Source organism: Rhinopithecus roxellana, chromosome 2 (assembly GCF_007565055.1).
Source record: "Rhinopithecus roxellana isolate Shanxi Qingling chromosome 2, ASM756505v1, whole genome shotgun sequence".
Taxonomy (NCBI): Eukaryota; Metazoa; Chordata; class Mammalia; order Primates; family Cercopithecidae; genus Rhinopithecus; species Rhinopithecus roxellana.
Genome location: NC_044550.1, coordinates 135,337,242 through 135,359,964, shown reverse-complemented (window position 1 = coordinate 135,359,964; position 22,723 = coordinate 135,337,242). Strand labels below are relative to the sequence as shown.

Below are 22,723 nucleotides of genomic sequence, written 5' to 3'. Positions count from 1 at the left end.
CTGTCTCTTACAACATAGGAGGGGAATGACATCCAAAGCATAGGTAGAGATACTTGCTTTGGACATAGGAAAAGCACTTAGGAAGAAAAATGGGCTGCAGTTGCAGGTGACCTTATGTATTTATTGGAATGAAGGTGAAGGAATTCTCTAATGGGTTCTGTTTTCATTGGGAATGAGGAAAGAAAAGCTTCAACTGAAAGTGAGAGGGGAAGTAGGAATCCCAAGATTTAAGCAGTGTCAAAAAGATCTAAAATAGCTGTTATGAAAAACCTAGCGAATAACTGGAAAGCATGATAGCATTCAAGCACTCATTTGGAGGCCATGAACTTACACTGGCATGACCTAGGATTGACTGGACATTTCTAAACCTTGTCATCACTTTGGAAACCAGAGTCGGACTACTTATCTTACAAATATTTCTGGAGCACCTTTATTTATCGGCGTTGAAGTAGATGCCGTAGTAATACCATCTTAACCCGAATATCTATCTCTGCATCTCATATGAACTCTCGGATGTTTGTTCTGAGATACCACTACGTATATAAACATGTATATATCCAAAACTGAATTTATAGTCTTAATCCCCATACCTGATTTCCAGAATTTCATAGCAAAGAGGATTACAAGAAATTAAGAGGATCATTTTATAATGATGAAGGGATGAATTCATCAAAAAGACTTGATGATCTTAAACATTTATGCACCTAATAACAAAGCTCTGAAATACACAAAGCATAAACTAATAGCTCCAAGGAGAGAGAAATATCACAATTGTAGTTGGAGATTGATGTAGTTGGAGAATATTCTTTTTCAATAAATGGAGAATAAATGGATAGATACCCAGAAAATCACTAAGGATATAGGAGACTTGAACATGACTGTCAGTCAACTTGATCTAATGAATGTTTATGGAACACTCCCCACAATAACAGCAGAATACACAATTTTTCAAGTGCATTAAAACATTAACTGAGCCTGATCATATTCTGGTCTATTAAACAAGTATGTTAACTGACCAGAATGATATTGAATATTAAAGTAGAAATTAGTAACGGATTGGAAAATCCTTTCAATATTTGGAAACTGAATAACTCACTTTCGTTTTTTGCGTATTTCTTTAAACTCATTTTTAAACAACTCATGGTGGCCGGGCGCGGTGGCTCACGCCTGTAATCCCAGCACTTTGGGAGGCCGAGGCGGGTGGATCACGAGGTCAGGAGATCGAGACCATCCTGGCTAACACCGTGAAACCCTGTCTCTACTAAAAATGCAAAAAATTAGCTGGGCGTGGTGGTGGGCAGCCTGTAGTCCCAGCTACTTGGGAGGCTGAGGCAGGAGAATGGCGTGAACCCTGGAGGCAGAGCTTGCAGTGAGCCAAGATTGCCCCATTGCACTCCAGCCTGGGTGACAGAGCAAGACTCTGTCTCAAAAAATAAATAAATAAATAAATAAATAAATAAATAATTCATGGTTCAAAGAAGAAATCAAAAAGGAAATTAGAAAGTATTTTGAACAGGATGAAAATGAAAATGCAGCATTTAAAACTGGTGGGATGCAGCTAAAACAGTATTAAAAGATAGATCTCAAATCAGTGACCTCAGCAGTCACCTTAAGAAACTAGAAAAGTAGGCTGGGCACGGTGGCTCACTTTGGCAGGCCAAGGCAGGCTGATCACTTGATGTCAGAAGTTCGAGACCAGCCTGGCCAACATGGTGAAACCCCATCTGTACTAAAAATACAAAAATTAGCTGAGTGTGGCAGTGCATGCCTGTAGTTCCGGCTACTTGGAAGCCTGAGGCAGGAGAATCACTTGAACCCGGGAGGTGGAGATTGCAGCGAGCTGAGACTCTGTCACACACACACACACAAAATAGAAAAGTAAGAGGAAGTGAAACCCAAAGTGAATATAAGAAGGCGGATAATAAGTATCAGAGTGGAATTCAAAAAAATAGATAACAAAAGCAATAGAGAAAATCAGGGAAACCAAAAGCTGATTCTTTGAGATTAATAAAATTGAAAAATCTTTGGCCAGATTGAACAAAGAAAAAGACAAGACATGAATTGCCAATATGAGGAATGAGAGATGACATCACTACTGAAAGGATAATCAGGGACTATTATTAAGAACTTTAGGCCAACAAATTCAGCAGCTTACACTAAATGAACAAAATTCCTGGAAAGCATAAACCACTTAAGCTCATTTAAGAAGAAATTGTGTTGGGCCGGGCACAGTGGCTTATGCCTGTAATCCCAGCACTTTGGGAGGCCAAGGCAGGTGGATCAAAAGGTCAGGAGATTGAGACCATCCTGGCCAAAATGGTGAAACCCCGTCTCTACTAAAAAAAAACACACAAAAATTAGCTGTGCATGGTGGCGTCTGCCTGAAATCCCAGCTACTTGGGAGGCTGAGGCAGGAGAATCACTTGAACCAGGGAGTCGGAGGTTGCAGTGGGCCAAGATTGAGCCACTGCACTCCAATCTGGCGACAGAATGGGACTTTGTCTCAAAAGAAAACGTATTGTGTGAAAGGATGAAAGAGGTCCTGACATGCATACAGTTAAGGCATTGCAACATACTTTGCGGTATCTAACCATCTTTTTTGTTTTTTTCTTTTCTGAGGGGATGGGTACCCCGTTCTTCATGATGTGATTACTACACATTGCATGCTTGTATCAGAACATGTACCCCATGAATATATACACCTACTACATACCTACAAAAATTAAAAATTTAAATGCTTTTTAAAAAGAAGGAAATAGACAAGCTAAATAGCTCTATGTCTAGTTAAAGCATTGAATTTATAGTTGACAAATCTTCCCTTAAAGAAGACTCCAACATGTACCCTAGAACTTAAAGTATAATAAAAAATAAAAAATAAAAAAAAAAAAAGAACAACATTTTGTAAATGAGAAAGCAGATGGACAGGAGGCATCTTAGCAAATGCAGGAAACCAAAATAGAAAAAAAAAAAAAAAAAAAAAAAAAGAAGACTCCAGACTTGGCTGGGCACAGTAGCTCATGCCTGTAATCCCAGTTCTTTGGGAGGCCGAGGCAAGTGGATCACCTGAGATCAGGAGTTCAAGACCAACATGGTGAAACCTCATTTCTACTAAAATACAAAAATTACCCAGCATGGTGGTAGGTGCCTGTAATCCCAGCTACTTGGGAGGCTGAGTCAGGAGAATCACTTGGACCCAGGACGTAGAGGTTGCAGTAAGCTGAGACTGTGCCACTGCGCTCCAACCTGGACAAGAGCAAAACTCAATCTCAAAAAAAGACTCCAAACTTAGATAGCTTTACTGGGAATTCTACTAAACACTGAAGGAAGAAATAATACCAGTTCTATACAAACTCAGAAAGTTGAAGGAAGGAATTATTTCCCAACTCATGATTCCTAACAGCATTATTCTGATACCAGAACTCCACAAAGACATTACTAGAAAACTACAGGATAATATCTCTTGTGAACATAGACATGAAAATGGATTTAAAATGTTGATTAGCAAATTGAATCCAACACTATATACCAGAAAGGATAATATACCATGACCAAGTGGGATATCCCAAGACGGCAAAGTTGGCTTAGCATTTGAAAGTGTATCAGTGTAATTCATGCTCTTGAGAATGAAAAAACAAAATGGATCATCTCAATAGATACAGAGAAGCATTTGACAGAACCCAACATCCATTACTGATTTAAAAAAAAAACAAAACTCAGCAAACTGGGAGTAAAATGAAACTTCTTCAACAGTAAGGGCATCTGTGAAAAACCTGTAGCTAGCATCATGTGAAATAATAAAAGACTGAATGTTTTCCCCCTAAGACCAGGAACAAGCCAAGGCTGGCTGTCTGATCTCACCACTTCTGTTCAGCATCGTACTAGAAATTCTAGCCAATGTGATGAGGCAAGAAAAAGAGGGCCGAGGCCAGGCACAGTGGCTCACATCTGTAATCCCAGCACTTTGGGAGGCTGAGGCAGGCAGGTCACCTGAGGTCAGGAGTTTGAGATCAGCCTGGCCAACACGGTGAAACCCCGTCTCTACTAAAAACACAAAAATTAGCTGGGCGTGGTGGCACATGCCTGTAATCCCAGCTACTCAGGAGGCTGAGGCAGGAGAATCACTTGAACCTTGGAGGTGGAGGTTGCAGTGAGCTGAGATCGCACCACTGCACTCCATGCTGGACAACAGAGTGAGACTCGGTCTCCAAAAAAAAGAAAAAAAATCAGAATCTATAAAAAGAGCTACTCGTGAGTTTAGCAGGGTTGCAGGATACAAGATAAGTATGCAAAAATCAATTCTATTTCTACATACTAGCAATAAATACTGGAAGTTGAAATTAGAAACATTTACAATGGCATCAAAACGTCTGAAATACTTGGGATAAATGTGAAAAAAGATGTGCAAGACTTATATGCTGAAAACTACAAAAAATTGCTGAGAGAAATTAAAGCCCATAATCAATGGAGAGAGATGCCATATTCATAAACTGGGAGATTCAACAGTGCAGGTTCTCAAATTGACCTGTAGATTCAATGTAAACCAGTCGAATTCCCAGCAGACTATGAGAATTTGACACATAGACTCTAAAATTTACTTGGCTCTGCAAAGGAGCTGGAATAGCCAATACAAGTTTCAACAAGGACAAGACCAAATTGTATGATTTGCGTTACCTAATTTAAACCCTTGAAGCCACAGGAATCAAGACTGGTGGCTGGGTGTAGAGGTATGTGCCTGTAGTCGCAGCAACTCAGCAGGTTGAGGCGGGAGGATCCCTTGAGCCTGGGAGTTCGAATCTAGCCTGGGCAACAGTGTGAAGTTGCTACAAAGATAGCTAAGTAGGTAAATAGAAGAGTCCAGAAATTGGCCCACAGGTGTCTATGGTGAATTGATTTTTTATAAAGGTGCAAAAGTAGTTCATTGGAGAAAGAACAATTGTTTCAACAAATTATGGTGGAAAAATTGGATATTCATGTGTTGAGAAAAAGAAACCTTGGGCCGGGTGCAGTGGCTCATGCCTGTAATCCCAGCACTTTGGGAGGCCGAGGTGGGCAGATCACTTGAGGTCAGAAGTTCGAGACCAACCTAACATGGTGAAACCCCATCTCTACTAAAAATACAAAAATTAGCTGGACGTGGGGGTGAGTGCCTGTAATCCCAGCTACTCAGGAGACTGAGGCAGGAGAATTGCTTAAACCCAGGAGGCAGAGGTTGCAGTGAGCTGGGATGCTGCCACTGCACTCCAGCCTGAGCAACAGAGTGAGACTCTGCCTCAAAAAAAAAAAAAAAACAAACAAACGAAAAAAAGGAAACAATCCATACCTAGCATTATACATAAAAGTTAACTCAGAATCGTAAATCTAAATGTGAGATCTACAACTATAAAACTTATGGAAGAAAATCTATGAAATGTTCTGTGAGATTTTTAGCCATGACCCTAAAAGCATGATCCATAAAGGAAACAGATAAACTGGAGTTCATCAACATGAAGAACTATGTAATACACTGTTGAAAATGGCCCATGCGAGCAATCAGTGAATAGATAAACTGATAAGTCCATACTATAGGATCAAAAGATAAACTATCAAGCAACAAGACTTGAAGGAACCTTAAATGCATATTGTTCAATGAAAGAAGCCAATCTGAAAAGGTTCCATACTGTATGATTCTAACTATAGAACATTCTGGAAAAGGCAAAATCGTGAAGACAGTAAAAAGAGCAGTAGGCCGGGCGCAGTGGCTCACACCTGTAATCCCAGCACTTTCAGAGGCCAAGGTGGGCAGATCAACTGAGGTCTGGAGTTTGAGACCAGCCTGGCCAACATGTTGAAGCCCCACCTTTACTAAAAATACAAAATTAGCTGGGCGTGGTGGCACATGCCTGTAATCCCAGCTACTCAGGAGGCTGAGACAGGAGAATCACTTGAACCTGGGAGTTGGAGGTTGCATTGAGCTGAGATCGCACTATTGCACTCCAGCCTGGGCAACAAGAATGAAACTAGATCTCAAAAAAAAACAAAAAACAAAAAAACAGTAGTTGCTAGGGGTTCAGGAAGAAAGAGGGAGGGTGGAGCACCAGAGATTTTTAGGGTGTTTAAACTATTCTGTGTGATACCGTTTTGGTGAAAACAAGTCATTTTCCATTTGTCAAAACCCATAGAATACAGCACAGAGTGAAGCCTAATGTAAACTATGGACTTAGGTTAATTGTAATGTATGAATATTCGCTTGTCAATTGTGTCGAATGTGCCACAGTAATGTAAGATGTTAATAATAGGAGAAAGGGGCCGGGCGCAGTGGCTCAAGCCTGTAATCCCAGCACTTTGGGAGGCCGAGACGGGCGGATCACGAGGTCAGGAGATCGAGACCATCCTGGCTACCACAGTAAAACCCCGTCTCTACTAAAAAAAAAATACAAAAAAACTAGCCGGGTAAGGTGGCGGGCGCCTGTAGTCCCAGCTACTTGGGAGGCTGAGGCAGGAGAATGGCGTAAACCCCGGGAGGCGGAGCTTGCAGTGAGCCAAGATCGCGCCACTGCACTCCAGCCTGGGCGACAGAGTGAGACTCCGTCTCAAAAAAAAAAAAATAATAATAATAATAATAATAGGAGAAAGGGAGGCTGGACACAGTGGCTCACACCTGTAATCCCAACATTTTGGGAGGCGAAGGTGGGTGGATCACAAGGTCAGGAGTTCGAGACCAGCCTGACCAACATGGTGAAACCCCGTCTTTACTAAAAATACAAAAATTAGTGGGGCATGGTGGTGTGTGCCTGTAATCCCAGCTACTCAGGAGGCTGAGGCAGGAGAATCGCTTGAACCCAGGAGGTGGAGGTTGCAGTGAGCCGAGATTGTGCCACTGCACTCCAGCCTGGGTGACAGAGTGAGACTCCGTCTCAAAATAATAATAGTAATAGGAGAAAGGGGAAGGGTATAAAAGAACTCTGGGCCGGGTGCGGTGGCTCACACCTGTAATCCCAACACTTTGGGAGGCCGAGGGGGGCAGATCACAAGGTCAGGAGTTCAAGACCATCATGGCCAACATGGTGAAACCCCATTTCTACTAAACATACAAAATTAGCTGGGCGTTATAACACAGTCACCTGTAATCCCAGCTACTCGGGAGGCTGACGCAGGAGAATCATTTGAACCCGGGAGGCGGAGGTTGCAGTGAGCCGAGATCATGCCACTGCACTCCAGCCTGGGCAACAAGAGTGAAACTCTGTACCTGCTGCTCAATTTTTCTTTTTTTTCTTGAGACGGAGTCTCACTCTGTCACTCAGGCTGGAGTGCAGTGGCATAATCTCGGCTCACTGCAGCGTCTGCCTCCCTGGTTCAAGCAGTAGTCCTGCCTCAAACTCCCAAGTAGCTGGGATTACAGATGCATACCACCACACCCAGCTAAGTTTTGTATTTTTAGTGGAGGTGGGGTTTCATGCTGGCCAGGTTGGTTTTGAACTCCTGACATCAGGTGATCTGCCCACCTTGGCCTCCCAAAGTACTGGGATTACAGAGGTGAGCCACCATGACTGGCCTCTGCTCAGTTTTTCTATAAACCTAAAACGGCTTAAAGAAAAAGTCAATTTTGGCCAGGCATGGTGGCTCATGTCTATAATCCCAGCTACTTGGGAGGCCGAGGCAGGAGAATTGCTTGAGCCCAGCCTGGACCACACAGACCCCACGTTTTTATAAAAAAGGGGAAAAAAAAAGCATATTTTGTCAAACTCAGTGTCATGAAATGATTTTCTCCAGCATTATCTTCTAAGAGTTTTGTAGTTTTAACTCTTACATTTATGTTATTGATCCATTTCAAGTTAATTTTTGTATGTGTATTAGGTTGAGTCCGAATTCATTCTTTTGCATGTGGATATTCAGTTGTCCCAACACCATTTGTGAAAAATACTTTTCTTTTCCCATTGAGTGGTCTCAGCATCCTTGTCAAAATCAGTTAACCATAAATGTAGGGGTTTATTTCTGAACTGTATTCCATTGGTCTGTGTCTTTATGCTGTCTTGACTGCTGTAGCTTTGTACTAAGTTTTGAAATCAGGAAGTGTGAGTGCTCCCAATTTTGTTCTTTTTCAAGATTATTTTGGCTATTATAGGTTCCTTGAATTTTCTTTTCTTTTCTTTTTTCTTTTTGAGACAGAGTCTCACTCTGTCACCCAGGATGGAGTACAGTGGTGTGATCTCAGGTCACCGCAACCTTCGCCTCCCAAATTCAAGCGATTCTCTTGCTTCAGCCTCCTGAGTAGCTGGGACTACAGGCACACACCACCACGTCCAGCTAATTTTTGTATTTTTAGTAGAGATGAGGTTTTGCCATGTTGGCCAGGCTGGTCTCAAACCCTGCTCACCTCAGGTGACCCACCTGCCTCTGCCTCCCAAAATGCTAGGATTACAGGTGTGAGCCACTGCACCCAGCGAAAATTCAGAACTTCTGTTCTCCTAAAGACTGGTAAGAGAGTGAAAAGACAAGCCACAGACTGCAAGAAAATATTTCCAAATTATATATCTTGCAGGATTTTTAACTAGAATATAAAGAACTCTCAAAACTCAATAACATTACAAACAACTCAGTAAACGAGCAAAGATTCTAAGACACTTCACTGTGAAAGCTCTATAGATGAAAGATGCCTAATTAGTCAATAGAGAAATAGCAAATTAAAACCACAGTGAGACACCCCTACACAAGTTATTAGAACAACTAAAATAAATTAATTGAATCATTGATTTTTATTGCTTTTTTTTTTCCATAGACGGAGTCTTACTCTGTTGCCCAGGCTGGAGTGTAGTGGCACGATCTCGGCTCACTGCAACCTCCATTTTCTGGGATCGAGCAATTCTCCTGCCTCAGCCTCCCAAGTAGCTGGGATTAAAAGCGCCCACCACCATGCCTGGCTATTTTTTGTGTGTGTTTTTAGTAGAGATCAGGTTTCACCATGTTGGCCAGGCTGGTCTCAAACTCCTGACCTTGTGATCTGTGGAGTCTCACTCTGTGAGGCTGCCAATTTTGCCTTTTTTAGAATGTTGTATAAACAGAATCGCACCCTACAGAGATTTTGAGTCTAGCTTCTTTCGAGACCTGTTTGTGGTGCTGGGAGTATCAGTAACACACTTCTTTGGTTGCTGTGTGGTAATTTCACTGCATGGACACACCTCAGTTTGTGGATCCACTCACCAGCTGAAAAACATGTGTATTGTTTCATTTTGCACAATTATGAATAAAGCCATTGTATATAAACATTTGCACACAGGCACTTGTGTAAACATGTTTTCATGACTTTTGGGTAAATGCCTTGGAGCGGTTTTGCCGGGCCGTATCATAAGGACACGTTTACTTCATGAGAAACCGCCAGATGATTTGCCGAGGCGGCTGCACCACCTGCATTCCCACCAGCGGGGCATGAGACCTGCACTTGCTCATCTCCTCTGGTACTCAGTTTGGCACGGCTTGGAAAAATAATTCACTGGGCGTGGTGGCTCACGCCTGTAATCTTGGCACTTTGGGAGGCCGAGGTGGGCAGATCACCTGAGGTCAGGAGTTTGAGATCAGCCTGACCATGGTGAAACCCCATCTCTACTAAAAATACAAAAATTAGCCAGGCGCAGTGGCACGCACCTGTAATCCCAGCACTTTGGGAGGCCGAGGCAGGCGGATCACTTGAGGTCAGGAGTTTGAGACCAGCCTGACCAACATACTGAAACCCCATCTCTACCAATACAAAAATTAGCTGGGCATGGTGGCAGGTGCCTGTAATCCCAGCTACTTGGGAGGCTGAGGCACAAGAATCGCTTGAACCCAGGAGGCAGAGGTTGCAGTGAGCTGCGATCGTGCCACTGCACTCCAGCCTGGGCAACAGAGCGAGACTGTCTCAAAAAAATTAATTAATTAAATAAATAAATGAAGCAAAATTACAGTAACAGAAAACAGATCAGTGATTGCAGGGCTTGGGGTTGGGGAAGCTTGAACACAAAGATGCTGTTTGAGGATAGAACAGTTTGCTGGATCGTGGCTAGCTGTGGTTACATGCCTGTGTGCATTCTAGGTGAGAAATCTCCTGGGCGTAGAGCGAAAGCCCCCACGTGCTCCCCGCCCTTCCCTGCCTGGGTCCATGCAGTGCTGTCTGGAAGTTGGTGAACATTGTTCTTATTTGTGGTTTTCATTTCTTACCGTATATATGTGTATAATTAAGAAGATAGATGGTGGTTGTATGTGTCCGTTGTTTCCATAAATGGTATAACAGTATGTTTTTGCAACTTGATTTTTTTGTTTTAACATTTTGTTTTATAGTTTTATACTTGTAGATCTGTTTTAACGTTCTGATAGTTTACGTCATGGTTTGATGACTTCTCCCTTACTAGTCAGAATGTGTTTTAGTTTTATTGTTAAAACACACCAGGCTGGCTCGGTGGCTCTCGCCTGTAATCCAAGCACTTTGGGAGGCTGAGGCAAGGAGATTGCTTGAGCCCAGGAGTTCAAGATCAGCCTGGGCAACATGATGAAACCCCGTCTCTACGAAAAATACAAAAATTAGCCAGGCATGGTGGTGCACGCTTGTGGTCCCAGCAACACAGGAGGCTGAGGTGGGAGGATCACTTGAGCCTAGGAGGTTGAGGCTATAGTGAGCCTTGATTATGCCACTGCCCTCCAGCCTGGGCAACAGACTGAGACCCTGTCTCAAAAAGAAAAAAAGAAAAACTACATGTTGCCTCAGTGCAGACCCTAGGCAGCCTTTCATGGCAGTGAGACTTCCTGGAATGGACCCTTGGAGGACGTGGCACTGCACCTCACTAACCGTTGCTAAACTGTCACTGAAGCACACATGTGCGTTTACATGCCTGCCTCGGTTTCTGTTTCCCCAGGTCCCCGCCATCTGTCTCCTCACTCTACTCATTCCCCGCCATTCATTCCTGCCTCAGTTTCCGTTTCCCCAGGTCCCTGCCTTCTCTCTCCCCGCTGTTTGTTCCTGCCTCAGTTTCTGTTTTCCCTAGGTCCCTGCCCTCCCCATCACCTCACTCCTGCCGGCACCGCCCTCCCCCCCCCCCCCACACCCGGCCTCTCACCATTTCATTTGCACCTCCCGGATCTCCCTGATTGCTGGTGAAGTGGATTGTCTTGTGTGTTTGTTTTGCCCAGCTGGAAACTGCGGTGAGCCTCCTCCATTCTCTGGGGTGGGCTTTCCTTGTTTTTGTGCATCTCGCCTTGGTGTAAGCAGCACATCCCTTTTCCCGCGGACCCTCTAGCTGGCCGCGCATTCCAGCCCCCTGATGCCCTTGGCCAAGTAAACAGCTTCAGAGTAAAACCTGGGGGCCCTGCCTTGTCACCTCCCACTGGTGCTGGGGGCTCTCCCCAACACCCTTCCTGAAGAGGCCTCCTCCCCTTAAATGGTGGAGAGCCGGGCCTGTCCTCCTTCCCGGGTACCACTCCCTTGGACCACCCCCACATTTCCAAGTAGTACAGAAATTACTTCTGCTTCTAACACTGCTCGATCAGAGGAACCTGTGAAGGCTGCATCTCCAGCCTGACTCCTTCCATCCCCAGAGCTCCCCTGCCCTGAGACAGCCTCGGTGCCTCTGCTGTGTCCCGGGAAACCAGCCCGAAGCAAGCACGCACTGTCCCTCAGGAATGTGCTCTGACCCACCTTCTTCACCAGAGGAAGGACCGGGTGGGCTCTCCCTTCTCCGTCACCCCCCACCGTGGCCCCCGATACTCTTAGGAGCTGGTTTCCCACACGCTCTGTGTCTCCTGGGATGCCAGACCTCTGTCACCCCTCTCCTGGGTCATAGCAGCCCTTCTGACTGGCATCCTTGACACACTCTGCCCTCTTCTCTGCTCCAGGGGCGCCTGGCCTCAGGTGGGGCTCAGCCAACATGGAGCCCTCTGGCCCTATCCTCTGTTTGGGGAACTCATCTCAGTGTGCCCAGCCTCCACCTCGGGTACAGGGTGAAATCCACAGTTCCTGGTTGGCACAAGGCTGCCCAGCACCGTGCACCATGGCGCCTGCAGCCACAACTCAGTTCTGTCTCCGTGAGGCGCTGGGATCTCTTCTGTCCAGAGCACTCTCCACCTGGCATCTCGTTCATCTTCCCAGACGCATCTCTGATGTTAAAAATGCCTGGGGAGTGCTATGCTGGGCCACAGCTGTGGCATGTGCCAAGTGTGCGCCCAACCCAGGCTCCCACAGGCGGACTGGAGTGCCTGCCCTGGTGCTAAGTTTGGCTTCGTATGGCTACAGACGAAGGGCCTTGGTTTCCCCAAAGGTCACCAAGGGAGAGTGCAGCCCCTGTAGGAAACAGCCCCAGGCACGCGTGCACGGGCGCCGAGACCACGGGAGAGCTCTCGGGAGAGGGCAGCCCCTGTGGGAAACAGACAGACCCAGGCACGCGTGCACGGTGCCGAGACCAAGGGAGAGTGTGGCCCCTGTAGGAAACAGACAGCCCCAGGCACGCGTGCACGGTGCCAAGACCAAGGGAGAGGTCTCGGGAGAGGGCAGCCCCTGTGGGAAACAGACAGCCCCAGGCACACATGCACGGTGCTGAGACCAAGAGAGAGTGTGGCCCCTGTGGGAAACAGACAGCCCCAGGCACGAGTGCACGGGCAAGGGCCCCGCAGGGCGCTGTGTTCCTCTTCCACGTTTAGGTCGGCCATGGGGTCGGCGATCTCAGTGCCTTTGCTTGTCTCTCCCGTTCCCTGAGGAGAAACTGAGGCCTGGTTCACCCAGATCAGTGTTCACCAGTAACAGGGCTGGGCATGGCGTCTGTTGTTGGCCTCTCAGCCTGGAGGCTGGAAATTTGAGGGGCGCCTGGGAGAGGACAGAGCAGCATGGACCCTTCCCCTGCTCAGCAGCGGCCAAGCCCCCCATACCAGTCCCTGTCCCTGCACCAGGGCTGAGGCTGCATGGCCGATCCCCAGGAGCACGCCACAGGCACACTCAGACCTGCCTTTCCTCCCAGGCTCCTGTGACCGCCAGGCAGCGTCTCCACCATGTCCCAGCCCCAGACCCCAGAACAGGCACTGGACACACTGGGGGACTGCCCCCCGGGCAGAAAAGACGAGGACGCTGGGGAGGGGATCCAGTGCTCCCAACGCATGCTGAGCTTCAGTGATGCCCTGCTGTCCATCATCGCCACCGTCATGGTCTGTATGGGGCCCCTGCTCAGGCCTGCCCCACCCCAAGCCCCTCAAGGCACTGCCCAGCCCACCTCAGACCTGTCCAGGTCTTGCCAGCAGCCTTGGGTCCCCCATCTCCTCAGGCAGCTTGGGGGGCCCAGCGCTGCCTTGGAGTCCCCAATACCACCACACCCAGCCCAACCAGCGTCTCTTGCTTCCTTCTGTCTCTCTGCCCCCTCCAGATCCTGCCTGTGACCCACACGGAGATCTCCCCGGAACAGGTAACAGGGCAGGCTGTGCTCTGCGTGGTGTGGCCCTGAGAAGACCCAGGGTCCCTGAAGCCCGACCTGGCACAGGGAGCTGACCCTGCACCCCTCAAAGCTTCTGAGGCTTAGGAGGCAGAGGCGGGAGGCGGGGGCCTCCTTAAAAAGGGAGAGGGTCAGCAAGTCCTGCTCAGCCCGTGCCCACCCCGGCAGAGGTCCTGGCTTCCTGGGAGGGCAGGAGACTGGGCTCCTAGGGCTCTGTTTCTGAGCTCAGTGGACAAAGGCAGCGCCCTGGAAGTGAGCCAGAGGATAGGTTGGAAGAGGAAGGTTCCGGGCTGCCCCAGCAGGCCCCTTACGTAGCTGCTGTGAGTAAACAGGGCCAATGTCCTGCCTCAGCAGGGACACTCCCACCCTGGCTGCTCCTGCAGGCCTGGAGGTGAGCGGAAAGGGTTTACAAGCAGAGTTTCCGCTTACTAGCTGCCTGGACTATTTCTGAGCTAAAGAGCAACACAACATCTTAGAAGGGGAATGACTGGAGGGCATCTGGGGCGCACACCTGCCTGGCTCGGTGTCCTCATGACAGGGTCGTGCGGCCCAAGCCTCATGGGTGCGTGAGGCACAGCAGTGACCACGTAGCCCTTCCTGGGCCAGTACTGAGGTTGGGGCTCCAGTCCTGACTCGTGAGCTGAGCCTGGGGAACGCTGGGAAGTCATGGGAGCTGCTTAGAGTTTGGCTTTCTCAGCCATGTGAAGGGGATGACGAGACTTTCCATAGGGTTTTCACGAGAAGTAGAAACGCAGATGGAGCCTGGCCCAGTCTGCAGGCACCAGCAGACAGCAAGCAGCACAGGCACTGGGACCCCGGGGCCGCTCCTGCCCTCCCTAGGGGGCAGCGGCTCAGGAAAGCTGCGTCCCCACCGAGGCCCATGGGGTGGGGACGTGGCCTTGGCTGAGTCTTGAGGTACTGGCCTTGGCTGCCCCTTTCAGAATGGGGTTGCTGAGGTACAGCCGCATCCACCTGCGATGCCCATGCCCGAGGGCACGTGACAGTGAAGGGCCCGGGCGGTTGAAAATAAACACTCATGAGCCTGAACCTGCTCTGACCTCTTTGCAGCCAGGGCACCTTTCTGGGACTGTGACGTTTACTGCCCTGTCTTTCCTCTGTCATCCTAACCGGATCACAGGGAGGGTCTGAGCCTCAGAAAGTCCTGGAGAGTCAAAAGCTCATTCAGAGAACACATTTATGGGATGAGGGAAAGGCCTGATGTGTGTCCCGGGGAAGGTGCTAGAAAAGCAGACACCTCCCTCCTCGTGAGGAGATGGGAGCTCCTGAGGCTGTGCTCACTCTGATGAAAAATAAAAGACAGTTGTAACTTTGAAAACCCATGATTCGAAAAGCTAGATGGAACTCAATAAAGAAGTGACTGAAATACTAAGTTGCTGACCCAGAGACCTGCCTGCAAGTGAAGAACCAAGGGAAATAGTAAAGCGCTCAGTGTTCTGTGTGGAGCATTCGTGGGGACAGCATGAAAACCTCAGGGCTGGAGGGTGAGGGCCTTGTGTCGAGTGTGGCGCGGCCCCCAGTGCCTCCATGCTGACCACAGCCCCCAGGGCGGGCCACCTGTGGGGTCCCTTGCAGCTTCCAGAGACCCTTTCCCGTGGCTGCTTTGGAATTGCCAGCTAGGCAGTGCCAGGTGTGACCCTTCTGTGCCATCAACCTGTGTGTCCCTCTAAAGTCCACACGCCGGACACCGCACAGGGACGGCGTTGTGGGGCAGAGCCTTTTGGAGGTGACGCGGTTATGATGGCAGAGCCTCATGGATGACATTTGTGACCTGGTGCTTTTGCCCTCCTGTCTCTTCCCACATGCAGACACCCAGAGGGCACCATCCCCGAGGTGGGGTCCTCAGCAGACACTGAGCCCCTTAAAAGCTGACCCCCAGCGGGAACACAGCCCATAGAACTCTCCGGAGTGCACCTGTGGCGGGGGGGGGGGGGGGGGGGGGGGGGGGGGGGGGGGGGGGGGTGTGCATCAGTGCCCCGGAGAAGGGGTGGGGGCTTGGGGAATGGGGTCTGCAGGCGCCAGGGGAGACAGACCAGCTGGAGACGGAGGCTGGACCCAGAACAGGGCACCCAGGGTCTGCTGGGGAGGCCAGGACCTTCCAAGGTGCCTCATGAGGCCCACCTGAGGGTCTCGCCCTGCCCTGGGCCAAGGCCAGCCCCCCTGCCCACCCACGCACGGTACTGTCGCGGCTGCCATTCAGGGACACTCATGTCACCTGGGCTCTGACGGCAGTGCTCTTGTATTCTAGCAGTTCGACAGAAGTGTACAGAGGCTTCTGGCGACACGGATCGCAGTCTACCTGATGACCTTTCTCATCGTGACGGTGGCCTGGGCGGCACACACAAGGTGGGAGCTTCCAGCGGGTCCACGGCTGCTCTCAGGTTTCCCGTACCCTGCACCACATCATGCACGAGTCCCCAGGGGTGGGGGACAGCAGGTTGCCCCTCCCACCCTCATCCGGGTGGGGATGGCGATACTTACCCTAGCCCCAGGGCCTGGGACAGTGCGGAAGGTGCAGTAGGTGGAGGTGTGGATGGTGCAGTAGGCGGACGTGCGGATGGCGCAGATGGGGCAGTGGAGGGGGGCGGACAGTGCAGTAGGCGGAGTTGCGGATGGTGCAGACGGTGCAGTAGGCGGAGGTGTGGTCGGTGCAGACGGTGCAGTAGGCGGAGGTGCGGACGGTGCAGTAGGCGGAGGTGCGGATGGTGCAGACGGTGCAGTAGGCGGGCGGTGGGGGGACGGACGGTGCAGTAGGCGGAGGTGTGGATGGTGCAGACGGTGCAGTAGGCGGAGGTGTGGGTGGTGCAGACGGTGCAGTAGGCGGAGGTGCGGACGGTGCAGTAGGCGGAGGTGCGGATGGTGCAGACGGTGCAGTAGGCGGAGGTGTGGTCGGTGCAGACGGTGCAGTAGGCGGGCGGTGGGGGGACGGACGGTGCAGTAGGCGGAGGTGTGGATGGTGCAGACGGTGCAGTAGGCGGAGGTGTGGGTGGTGCAGACGGTGCAGTAGGCGGAGGTGCGGACGGTGCAGTAGGCGGAGGTGTGGATGGTGCAGACGGTGCAGTAGGCGGAGGTGTGGGTGGTGCAGACGGTGCAGTAGGCGGAGGTGGGTGCGGACGGTGCAGTAGGCGGAGGTGGGATGGAGGTGCAGACGGTGCAGTAGGCGGAGGTGTGGTCGGTGCAGACGGTGCAGTAGGCGGGCGGTGGGGGGACGGACGGTGCAGTAGGCGGAGGTGTGGATGGTGCAGACGGTGCAGTAGGCGGAGGTGTGGGTGGTGCAGACGGTGCAGTAGGCGGAGGTGCGGACGGTGCAGTAGGCGGAGGTGTGGATGGTGCAGACGGTGCAGTAGGCGGAGGTGTGGTCGGTGCAGACGGTGCAGTAGGTGGAGGTGCGGACGGTGCAGTAGGCCGAGGTGCGGACGGTGCAGTAGGCGGAGGTGTGGATGGTGCAGACGGTGCAGTAGGCGGAGGTGTGGATGGTGCAGACGGTGCAGTAGGCGGAGGTGTGGATGGTGCAGACGGTACAGTAGGCAGAGATGTAGACGGTGCAGTAGGCGGAGGTGTGAGTGGTGCAGACGGTGCAGTAGGCAGAGGTGCGCATGGTGCGGTAGGAGGAGGTGTGGATGGTGGAGACGGTGTAAGCAGAGGTGTGGATGGTGCAGTAGGCAGAGGGGTGGACGGTGCAGTAGGCGGAGATGCAGCCGGTGCGGTAGGCGGAGGTGCGAACGGTGCGGTAGGAGGAGGTGTGGATGGTGGAGATGGTGTAGGCGGAGGTGCAGAGGGTGCAATAGGTGGAAGTGCGGCTGGTGCGGTATGTGGACAGTGCAGTAGGCGGAGGTGCGGACGGTGCAGTAGGCGGAGGTGCGGCCGGTGCCGTAGGTGGAGGTGCAGCTGGTGGAGACAGAGTAGGCAGAGGTGTGGACAGTGCAGTAGGTGGAAGTGTGGACTGTGCAGTAGGCGGAGGTGTGGACAGTGTAGTAGGCGGAGGTGTGGATGGTTCACTCAGTGCTGCCACTGCTCCTTGGCCACACAGACCTTCCTCCTGCCTGCGAGAGCTGCCTCAAGACCAGGCTGCAGACGGGCAGGAGAGGGCACATATGCTGTGCCCCATTAACACTGGCCAGGGCGGTACACAGCCCTGTCCTGGTTTTGTGCTCTGGGGACTCACCACACTGCCTTCTCCCTGGCAAGGAGGCTGTGTCTGCAGGACACGTGCTCCAGGGCTGGAGCTTTGCCTTCCAGAGGAAAAGGTTCCTTAAGATCCAAGGAGAGGCCAGGCAAGGTGGCTCACGCCTATAATCCCAGCACTTTAGGAGGCCAAGGCAGGTGGATCACCTGAGGTCAGGAGTTTGAGACCAGCCTGGCCAACATGGTGACACCCCGTCTGTACTAAAAATACAAAAATTATCCGGGTGTGGTGGCACCTGCCTGTAATCCCAGCTACTAAGGAAACTGAGGCAGGAGAATTGCTCTAACCCAGAAAGTGGAGGCTGCAGAGTGGAGATGGCATCACTGCACTCCAGCCTGGGTGACAGAGCGAGACTCTATCTCAGGAGAAAAAAAAAAGGATCCAAGGAGAGCAGGGCCCAGTGCTGCGGGGGCCCCTGACCACCTGCCTTAGGCAGAGAGGAGCAGGAGGACACCAGAGGTGGAGCTGGGGCTGCAGGGCGACGGGTGCTGGGAAGGCATGGGCACCTGCATTGAAAGCACAGCTGAATGTTTTCCGTGACAGACTTGCTTTCAGCAAGGTGACTCTCTCTGGTGGTGACAGATGGTCCTCTTACTTAAGGGAGGGCTTTCTCTTCAGCTCCTTGTTCACAGAGTGCCCGGGAGACCCACAGCCTGACTGTGCCAGGCTCCCCATCAGCTCAGTGGTTTGAACAGGGCCAGGCCCTCCTGCCTGCCCTCGTCCACCCAAGGCCACACCCGCTGTGGAATCCATGGGCAGAGCAGGGCGGGGGACTCCCGGAGGCCTGGGGGGTTGCTTCACAGATCTGCTCTGTGCATCCGTTAGGGTCATGTAAGCCTGTGTGCAGCGTTCCGACGCTCAGCAGTCACCAGTGCTGCTGTCTCCAGGGAAATGGGGTCCTTTCCTTTCTACTTTTCAGTGAAATGTGCAGCCCCAGAGTGAACCCCTGTGTCCAGTAGCCTGAGGCCACCCTTGGGCCTCTGACGGGGTCACAGAGCCCCGGGCTGGGGGACTTCGGCTTGGTCAGGCCCAGCCCAGAAAGAGGCCCTAACTTCAGAGTGGATGAGGCATTGAGGTGCGCCCTTCCTGCTTCAGGAATGGGACCGTGTGGGCTGTGCTCATTTTCCTGGTGACAGACAGTGGTCCATGTTTATTCTGTTTCTTAGTGCGTGAGTGTTCCGTAGGCGTTTCCACAGGTGTAGTGTATGCAATCCCTGAATAAACAATGGAAAAACAGGGTTTCCTTTTTTCAGAATGATTTTTGGTCATGAGGTCTGAGGGTCCCATTCCTCGGGAGGAGGAGCTCTACCTCCACAGAGGGTGTTTCCAGAGGGCTGGGGGCCAGGCCTCTGTGCCTGGGAACAGGCAGCTCACAACCTCCTGAGGATACCTCTCCCATGGGGCCCCAGAGGCCTCCCCTGAAAACCGAGCACCTGAAGATACTGAAAGAGCTACTGTGTCCCCAGACCCTCACCTGCACAATGCAGAGGCAGCAGACACAGCCCACAAGCTCTGCCGTGGTGGGGGTGTGGTGGGGGGCAGGGGGACTACTCCCAAGGTAATGCTGAGAAAGCCCCCAAAGCTACCAGGGCATGCAGTGCTCTCTAACACCAACTCTGTTGAAAACAGGCTGTGAGGCCGGGCGCGGTGGCTCACGCCTGTAATCCCAGCACTTTGGGAGGCCGAGGCGGGCGGATCACAAGGTCAGGAGATCGAGACCACGGTGAAACCCCGTCTCTACTAAAAATACAAAAAAATTAGCCGGGTGCTGTGGCGGGCGCCTGTAGTCCCAGCTACTCAGGAGGCTGAGGCAGGAGAATGGCGTGAACCCAAGAAGCGGAGCTTGCAGTGAGCCAAGATCACGCCACTGCACTCCAGCCTGGGTGACAGAGCGAGACTCCGTCTCGAAAAAAAAAAAAGAAAACAGGCTGTGAATCAGGAGGAAGCGGTGGAGATCACCTGGACGGGGGCAGGCTGTGAATCAGGAGGAAGTGGAGATCACGTGGACGGGGGCAGGGTGTGAATCAGGAGGAACAGGAGGAAGCAGCGGAGATCGCGTGGACGGGGGAAGGGTGTGAATCAGGAGGAAGCGGCGGAGATCACCTGCATGGCGGCAGGGTGTGAATCAGGAGGAAGTGGAGATTGCCTGGACGGGGCAGGGTGTGAATCAGGAGGAAGTGGAGATCGCGTGGACAGGGACAGGGGGTGAATCAGGAGGAACAGGAGGAAGCAGCAGAGATCGTGTGGACGGGGGCAGGGTGTGAATCAGGAGGAAGTGGCGGAGATCACCTGCATGGCGGCAGGGTGTGAATCAGGAGGAAGTGGAGATCACGTGGACGGGGCAGGGTGTGAATCAGGAGGAAGTGGCGGAGATCACCTGCATGGCGGCAGGGTGTGAATCAGGAGGAAGTGGAGATCATGTGGACAACGGGGTGAATCAGGAGGAAGTGGCGGAGATTGCCTGGACGGGGCAGGGTGTGAATCAGGAGGAAGTGGAGATCACGTGGATGGGGCAGGGTGTGAATCAGGAGGAAGCGGCGGAGATCACCTGCATGGCAGCAGGGTGTGAATCAGGAGGAAGTGGAGATCACGTGGACGGGGGCAGGGTGTGAATCAGGAGGAACAGGAGGAAGCAGCGGAGATCGCGTGGACGGGGGAAGGGTGTGAATCAGGAGGAAGCGGTGGAGATCACCTGCATGGCAGCAGGGTGTGAATCAGGAGGAAGTGGAGATTGCCTGGACGGGGCAGGGTGTGAATCAGGAGGAAGTGGAGATGGCGTGGACGGGGACAGGGGGTGAATCAGGAGGAACAGGAGGAAGCAGCGGAGATCGCGTGGATGGGGGCAGGGTGTGAATCAAGAGGAAGTGGCGGAGATCATCTGCATGGCGGCAGGGTGTGAATCAGGAGGAAGTGGAGATCGCGTGGACGACGGGGTGAATCAGGAGGAAGTGGCGGAGATTGCCTGGACGGGGCAGGGTGTGAATCAGGAAGAAGTGGAGATCACGTGGACGGGGCAGGGTGTGAATCAGGAGGAACAGGAGGAAGCAGCGGAGATCGCGTGGACGGGGGCAGGGTGTGAATCGGGAGGAAGTGGCGGAGATCACCTGCATGGCAGCAGGGTGTGAATCAGGAGGAAGTGGAGATTGCCTGGACGGGGCAGGGTGTGAGTCAGGAGGAAGTGGTGGAGATCGCCTGGATGGAGCAGGGTGCTTTCTAGGGAACTTCATTTCCTTCTTCGTGTTTTCCAAACTCTGTACACTAGGTAGTAGCTTATATTTGGTTAAAGTGACATTTCTCAATGATGTTTTAACCAGAAGATGCTGGAGAGAGTGTGTGTGCACTTAATGTTACTGGAACCGCATTTTATTGTCTTTTTGTCTTTTTTTAAATGGTTTAGGTTGTTCCAAGTTGTTGGGAAAACAGACGACACACTTGCCCTGCTCAACCTGGTGAGTATTTTCCTGTCCTTTTCTGGGGAGTGACTTTGGTTTGTAATCTGGCCCTCAGGGAAGAACGGAAGGAAGCAGCCGGCCTCTCTCGTGACCTCCAGAGCGCCTCAAAGCCTGGAATCTGCCCACACCTGGGAGCTCCTCGAACAATCTTTCCCTCCCCATGGGTCGCCAGCCTGTATCTCCTCCCAGACAGAGCCAGGGTGTAGGGGACCAGGGGGCACTGGGCTGGGCACAGGTGTGGGGGACAGAGGATGAGTGCCCCCATCTGGCCCTGCAGGGTCTAGGAGCTGGACTGACACTCGCTGGCCCACCCTTCTTGGGGAGGGCCTAGCCCTGCGCCTTCCCGGAGTGGGCTGTGTCCATCCCCCTGCCCTTCTCCCCAGGCCACATCATGGCCATGATGCCCTTCCTCCCTCCAGGCCTGCATGATGACCATCACCTTCCTGCCTTACACGGTGAGCACCGCCAGGCCCCTGACACCCTGAGGCTTTCCTGGGCACCACTGGATTTGACCTGTCCTCAAAAGCAGACCAGCTGGATGGCTCAGGGCCCAGGCCACACAGTTGCAGAGAAGAGAGAAGGTTCTGGGGAGAGCAAATTCTGGGGCGAGAACATTCTGGGGAGAGAAGGTTCTGGGGAGAGCCAGCTGTCGGGCTGCCGGGGGCTTCTTTCAGGCTGGAGGGGAGGGGAGGCAGTGGCCCTGATGAGGGACTCACCGGCGCTCCTAGCTCCCACCTGGCCCTGAGTCCGCAGCCCCCTGCTCATCCCAGGCCTGTCCCTGGCATGCAGCCCCTACAGCCTCCGGCCACCCGCCCTGTACTGCTCAGGCTGTGAAGGTGCCTCCAAATTCTGGCAGTGGCCGCTGGTCCGAGTGTGCGGGGCTGTGTGCCACAAGGAACTGGGGTCTGCGGAATTCTATATGAATCGGATAACATTTTGGCTTTAAAGGCCTGAGGCATTTGGTGGAGTTGGTTGGGGTGGGGGCAGTGTGGACACATCCCCCCGCCAAGCACCCAGCTGCCGCATCCTGTGATGGCCTCGTCGCATCTCCCGTGGAGTGGGGAGGCTCACCGTGGCCCAGTTCCGGGCCCTGGGGCCCTGCAGCCTGGTAACCTAGGATTTGCGGGGGGGGGGGGGTTTGGTTTTGTTTTTGTTTTAACAGTTTTCCTTAATGGTGACCTTCCCTGATGTGCCCCTGGGCATCTTCTTGTTCTGTGTGTGTGTGATCACCATCGGGGTCGTGCAGGTAGGGGGCCTGGGGGGCCTGCACTGTCTGTGTGTGTGTGTGTGCGTGTATGTGTGTGTGAGATCGCCATCAGGGTTGTGCAGATAGGGGTCGGGGGGCCTGTGCTCTGTGTGTGTGTGTGTGTGTGTGTGTGTGTGTGTATGTGTGAGCGCTATCAGGGTCGTACAGGTAGGGGGCCCAGGGGGCCTGCACTCTGTGTGTGTGTGTGTGTGTGATCGATCGCCGTCGGGTCACACAAGTAGGGTGCCCGGGACCACCTAGATGAATACGATGTGGCATGCCCAGAGCTCCCCTGCTTTCTGACCAGAGACTGGGAAGAGTGGGCCCTGAGACCCCCCACATGCAGCCCCAGGAGCCAGCAGGGGCTCCTGTTCTCTCTCCACCTCAGGCCCTGTGCCCAAAG

At 52.1% G+C, this 22,723-nt stretch overlaps 1 protein-coding gene across 2 annotated transcripts in view; it reads left to right on the top strand.

Moving 5' to 3' along the window:
- The window catches only part of TMEM175 (transmembrane protein 175), a 34,368-nt gene that overhangs the window by 2,713 nt on the left and 8,932 nt on the right, over positions 1 to 22,723 (top strand). For both annotated transcript variants that reach the window (XM_030920743.1, XM_030920748.1), the window contains exons 2-7: positions 12,954 to 13,137; positions 13,353 to 13,391; positions 15,685 to 15,782; positions 21,020 to 21,071; positions 21,494 to 21,529; positions 22,237 to 22,320. In XM_030920743.1, coding sequence (XP_030776603.1) covers positions 12,985 to 13,137; positions 13,353 to 13,391; positions 15,685 to 15,782; positions 21,020 to 21,071; positions 21,494 to 21,529; positions 22,237 to 22,320 — 462 coding nt within the window. In that variant the 5' untranslated portion in view covers positions 12,954 to 12,984. The remainder of the gene's footprint in view (positions 1 to 12,953; positions 13,138 to 13,352; positions 13,392 to 15,684; positions 15,783 to 21,019; positions 21,072 to 21,493; positions 21,530 to 22,236; positions 22,321 to 22,723) is intronic.